Source organism: Gavialis gangeticus, unplaced genomic scaffold (genome assembly GCF_001723915.1).
Source record: "Gavialis gangeticus isolate Ggan-Ray unplaced genomic scaffold, GavGan_comp1, whole genome shotgun sequence".
In the NCBI taxonomy this organism is placed as follows: Eukaryota; Metazoa; Chordata; order Crocodylia; family Gavialidae; genus Gavialis; species Gavialis gangeticus.
Genome location: NW_017729022.1, coordinates 82609534 through 82615595, shown reverse-complemented (window position 1 = coordinate 82615595; position 6062 = coordinate 82609534). Strand labels below are relative to the sequence as shown.

At 46.9% G+C, this 6062-nt stretch overlaps 1 protein-coding gene across 1 annotated transcript in view; it reads left to right on the top strand.

The window, feature by feature from the left end:
• Positions 1-6062, top strand: part of WASHC1 (WASH complex subunit 1) — a 74147-nt gene that overhangs the window by 64105 nt on the left and 3980 nt on the right. The window contains exons 5-8 of the mRNA XM_019515497.1: positions 2898-3034; positions 3870-4005; positions 5152-5356; positions 6034-6061. Coding sequence (XP_019371042.1) covers positions 2898-3034; positions 3870-4005; positions 5152-5356; positions 6034-6061 — 506 coding nt within the window. The remainder of the gene's footprint in view (positions 1-2897; positions 3035-3869; positions 4006-5151; positions 5357-6033; position 6062) is intronic.

The following is a 6062-nucleotide window of genomic DNA, read 5'->3' as shown; positions in this document are numbered from 1 at the left end:
ATTTTTGAGCACGCATCCCCAATATATGTATATTTATATAAATAGAAAAAGAAGTTCTAATATTTTCCTCCTGCACCCCAATGGATCATCTTGCACACCCCCTGGGGTGTGTGCACCCCACTTTGGAGACCACTGCTCTAGAGAGTGGTATCTTGATAAGGAACAGGCTTGATTTCTTTTCCCTCCATCTCTCCCATGCTTAATCTTGAGACTACTGTAGGTTGGAGTGAAGAGGGTATGTCCCACTTGAGCTGGGGAGGAGCACTCCCTGTTTGCAGTACACACTTGCCATTGGCAATGCGTAGGGGGTGCACACGGGTACATGTGCACCTCCTGAGATCAGCCATGCACCTGCTGGGAGCACCAGCTGCGAAACTATCAGTGCCACTGGACTCTGGTGATCGGCTTCTGGGGACACCCCCTCCCCCTTTTGGCAATGTGGTGCCCCCCCAGACTTGGGAGGCACCCATCACCCATGCCACTTGCCACTTCCAGTGGGCTTTATTTCCCTGTGACCCTTTGGGTATGTTCAGCTGTGATGGCAGCTGCTTCCTTGCTGCCCTTGACAGCTCTCTCTAGTAACTTCATTTTCTCCTCTGTGCTGCTTGTTTTCTGTAACACTTGATCCTCATTCAGTGCACAGGATGGACATGCCAGGCAGACTGAACAAACTTGTTGACATTTCTGACCTTTTAAGTGCTTGACTTAGCAACTTTAATGTTACCTCGGTTTCTTTCTCTTTCTCTCGTATCAAAATTATTTAGACTCCCTAAAGTGTTTCTGAATAGATGATATTAATGAAACTTGGTAATTGGAGGGTGACAAATGAAGTCTTACCATGTGTTAAAATATATTTTAGCCTGTGGCTGTTGAGAGAATAAAAGAAATGACAAATTTAAAGAACTGATTCTTCCAGGTGCTGAAGAGCCAATTCTGATGGGTGTTGGGTGCCTTTTGACTTCAGTTGATTTTCGGTATACTGAGGATGTGAAATTAGGGCTTTCAAATGGTTGCAAGGAAACCCATTTTTACACCTTGCATGGTTTAAGTAGTGGAACTGTCAGTGGCAAGATATTGCTGAGGCAGCTGATGATATCGATTTCAAGACAGGATTAGGAGTTGCATAAGGAATGCCATTTGCAGTTATTTCAGGTAGCAAAAAAATAAGAGAACTATAGAAAGCCTTATACTGGAGGGAAATAGTTATGCTTAGGATTTTTATAACTGCCTTAGAAGATTAGCTTTTAAAAAGTAAATGTGAGTAATGGTTGATTTCTCACTCCACCCAAAAGTGACACATGCTTCCAGTGCTAACTGAAAGTTGCAAAGAGAATTAAAAAAAATACATGGCTTGAGGGTTGAGAATGTATGAGAGCAATTCTAGCAAAGACATCAGTACTCCATGATGCTTAAAAATTAAACGTTAGGCAATGAATATTAATGTGCAAAAGGACCTTTATTTCTGACTCTCTTGACTCCCTACTTCTGTAGTCACTAAATAAATTTCAGATTGTTTCTATGCTGCTAATGCCAAAATGCCAGATGTTTATTTCAGTGTGTGCTGTGTGTATTCCGTAAGTCATAACTCCAAAACAGAAATAAAATTCAAAACCTAGCAGGCTTGTTCTTTAGGCACTTTACAACTTCAGAGCATCCTTAACCTTCAACTCTTAACTAACTAATACAGCTGAGAGAGCCATTTCCCAGCATTTGTGGCCACCAAATATCAGGCCTGAAACTTCTTTACATACAGACCATGATTGCAGATGTAAATCATTTCTGCAAACCTGGCATTGAATCGTAATCTTGGAAGCATAATCGATTGTGTCACTGAGAGGGTTCAACAAGGGAGCAAAGAGTGTGATTGTGGGGGGGAGGGGGAGGAATGGTTCAAGGAAATTGAACATTGTGGGGGGAGGGGGAAATTGAACATTGTCACTGCTGGTCATTTTTTTTTCCCCACTGGTCAAAACTTTAATCTGACAGAACAACTAGATGAATGAACAGTTCCTTTCCAGTGTGAGGATAGATTTCCCCACCCCGTGAGAAAAGGGTTAGCTCATTTCAGACAGGAGAAACTGACACAGGAGTTGAATGAGCTGGCCAAGGAGAGGAGTTGGAACCAGACATGGGAGAAGTGTTTGGCCTGGTAGGTGGCACTGCCTCCAAATGGTCCCCTGTGGGTTTAGGAATTATCTTCTCTCTGTATCTTGTCTCTGTGGTGTGCCCAGCAGAGTTCAGTCCATCATAGGGCCATTGCATTGTCACATTGGGTGCAGGCTGCTGCCAGGCTAGCGGGCTAGCTGGTCTGATCTGGGCTGGCTGGCAGAGTGCGTGCTGTAAAAGTTCAGATGAAATAACTCCCTCTGTATCAGGAGTTTTATATATTATACATGAAGCTTTAGAGCTGAGAGAGAGAAGATTTCGGTTCATTAGAATTGAAAACTGCTGCAAATCCCTCAGGCTTTGCAAAACCATCTGGCACAGGCTCTTCCCAGCCTGCTCCTTCCCTTGCCTGCTCCCTCACCTGGCTTCAGCATGCTTTCCTTCCCTCATTCCCAACCAAGGCCGGTGAAGGCAGTAGGACTGACAGGGCAGTGACAGAGAGAGTCTCTGTTACATATTGGTGTCGTCAGACCAGCAACATGGAGATGCACCACTATTGCCCTGGCAGGAACGGCTGTAGAGAATGGTGTAGTGTAGAGATGACACACGCACACAGCCTATGGGCAGGATCTGGCCCACAGAGTCACTCCATCCATCCCACCAGCCTACCGGTAGGCCATGGGGTTTTGGGGGTGGCCAGCAGTGGCTTGAAATGACAGCCACAGCATGTGGATTGGGAGCTGAGCCATTCCAGGGTCATGCTTTGCCAAGTGATCTCTGTCCTTTTGCAGGAGAAGCTGAAGTACTTCCCAGTGTGTGCAAGCACCACAGTGCACCAGGAGGATGATGCAGAAGAAGGCCTTGGCAGCCTCCCCAGGAACATCAGCTCCCTTAGCTCCCTGCTGCTGTTCAACACCACGGAAAACCTGTGAGTATCTATGCCACATGTGGCAGTGTGGCAGCTGCTGTTCTGGGATGTTCTCATCCCAGGGGGTCACTGATCACATGCTGCTCTGAAAAGGAAGTGTTTGCTACTGTCATCTTCTGACCAGCCACCTGGTCCCTATATTCAGCTCCTCTGACTTTTCTGCCTTCAGATTGTACTGAACCTTTTCTGTCCTTGTATTCTGTTGGCGTCATTGTTTATTCTGTTGTTCTTTGTTCCACTAGCTCCCCAGCTACATCCCCTTCTCCCTCTAAGCTCATTGAATGGACATGATGCTCATATCCCCTTAAGAGTCACACCCTTGCAATCCCTTCCCTGTTTCTCCCTGATGCCTTCTTCTGGCCAAGTCTAGGGGTCTCTGCTGGATGCTTGTCCTTTGATCTCTCCACTGCTTTCAACAGTCATTCCTTCCTCCTGATTGCTCCTCTCCTCCTTGAGCTTTTTGATTTTTTTTCCTGTCCTGCTTTTCTTCCTGCCTTTCAAACAGTGTTTCCAGCAGATGCTGATGCCCTGCTTCAGATACTGCTATACCCACCATCCTCATGCAAATGGGGAGAGAAACTTGTAGGGGGAACTGGGGGTAGTGATAGGATGCAGAATCTGCAGCCCTGGTGGGGAAATGCTGGGTCCTGGCAGTGGAGGTGTGAAGGAGAAGTGGGCTGAAGCACTAGACTGGTGTAACTGAGTGTAGTGTTTAATTGATTTCAAACATGATAAAGCCAATCTCTACCAAAGCCTTGTCCCAGCTTGTGGGTTGAAGGACTTCACTTGGTTCTTGCCTTTGAGCTGAAATTGCTGGGATTTTCTCCATTCCCAGGTATAAGAAGTATGTCTTCCTGGACCCTCTGGCAGGAGCTGTGACCAAGACCCATGTTGCTCTGGAAACTGAGATGGAGGAGAAGCTCTTTGATGCACCTCTGTCTATTACCAAAAGAGGGCAGTTGGATCAACAGGTGAGATGCAGAGAGAGGGAGGTAGGAAAGCAGAAACTGGTGCAAGAATGACCCAGATGATGGATCTCGAAGGCTAGGAGGTTCCTGGTGGACAGTAGAGCATTTTGCTCACCTTGATACCCTCACTCAGATTTCAGTGTGTAAAGACCTTGCTGGTCTTGATTGATAAGACAACAAACTTAATCCTTGAAGGCTGTTTCTACAGGCTCTAGATCAGTGGTTCTCAAACTTTTTAGACTCAAGGCAGCATCCCTTGGAAAGTGTCAGCTCTTAGTTTCACTCAATATTTGACTACAGAAAAATAATAGAACAATTCTTATATTGCAGAGAGCTCAAAAACACCACAACAGGTCAGAATGGTTTTACTACTATGGATTCCTATTTGAAATTTCTGAGATTACCCTAATGATCATGTTTGCACATCTTACAGTGATAACATTCAATGGCACCCCTAAAAGCGTCTTAAAGCACCCCAAGGTGCCATTGCACCCTGGTTGAGAATCACTGCTCTAGATTGTGTGGAGGTAGAGCAGTGTACAGTGTCTCTGTACCTTTTCCTATGATATTACATCTGCACTTTCCTGTCTCCTCTCAGCCTGAACTGTAGAAGGGTTTGGTTAGCAGGCATGTAAAGAAGCGCCATTTCTGTACAGGAGAGATGCCAGTGGTGGTCATGAAGTTTGATGGTTTTGCTTGTACCCACGAATATGACAGGACTTTGACTGTCGTGGGCCATCATTTCATGAGCTGGCTAGTCATCATAGTCTACTAGGCTAGGCAGGATAAGAATCTCTAATATAAACAATAAATATGGGGGATCAAGAGCCCTTGGTGGTGGAAGGGAACCTACAAGCCTTTCTTCAGGTCCTTGTCCACCAGAAGGAAGCCCAGAAGGGCACAAGCCCACTTTCCCTCCGCAGACATTCTTCAGTAGAGAAACCCAGTGTCACCTTAGGGTGGACGTGTAGCTATGTGAATGGATAAAGTGCCAGTGTGACCAGCGGTAGGACTTCAATGAAAGTAAGATTTGCCAAAACAGCTCTACAGCCCCTGGGAACTCTGCATGCTGAGTCCCTCCTGTCAGTCACTGGCCTCCTTAGGGGAAGAGTGACTCTAGCTACCCAGCTCTTACCCTGTGTCTTTCAGGTACCTGAAAATTACTTCTACGTCCCTGATCTCGGGCAGGTGCCTGAGATAGATGTGCCTTCCTACCTGCCTGATCTGCCTGGCATTGCAGCTGATCTCATGTACAGTGCAGACCTGGGGCCTGGCATCGCACCCTCAGCCCCCAGCAGCGCAATTCCAGAGCTACCCACGTTCAGTACAGAGTCAGCAGGGGCTTTCCAGCCAGGTATTGTGCTCCTTTATTCTGGAGTGTGTCTGTGGGGGACCTTGGGGAGGCACAGGGATGCAGAGATAGAGGGGACTTGCAGAGTTCTCAGTGGAAAGGAGCAATGAGCAAATTGGGAATAGGAACATACCGCAGGCCTCAGTACAAGCGCTGGAAGAGGGCACTGACTTCTTCCTAGTACTGCACTGTGGGGAAGAACTGGAGTCCCTTGTTAAAGAGGCCCCAGCCGGATTTAGCTGCAAGGGTCTTTGGCTTCCCTATGCAACCTCAAGTGTTTGGGCAAAGCCCTGTGATTTCCTCACCAAGGCTGAGCAGGCCTCCATGCCTTTCACTGCATGGCCTGATGCACAGAATAGTAGCCCAGCTTTCTGGCACTGTTGGGATGGGAGGTGCTTGCAGGGGCTTGTGTTTCATCAGAACCTGAGGTTGGCCTTGCCGAGAAACTCTGCGCTCTGCTTGCTGAGAACAGCAGACATGAAAATGGCTGGTCTTGGCTTTCCCAATTGCAAGAATAGAACTAATCCTGCCTAATCTTGGCAGAGGGCATTTCATTTGCCCTTCCAAATACTGAGGATTGTTACTTGTTTTACTACCAAGCCCTGTGGTGTGAGGAGGACTCAGACTGTGGGCAGTGAATTAAGGGTTGAATGTCCCTTTGTGACTCTCTGTCTTTTCAGATCTCCAGGATGGTGTGCTTATGCCCCCA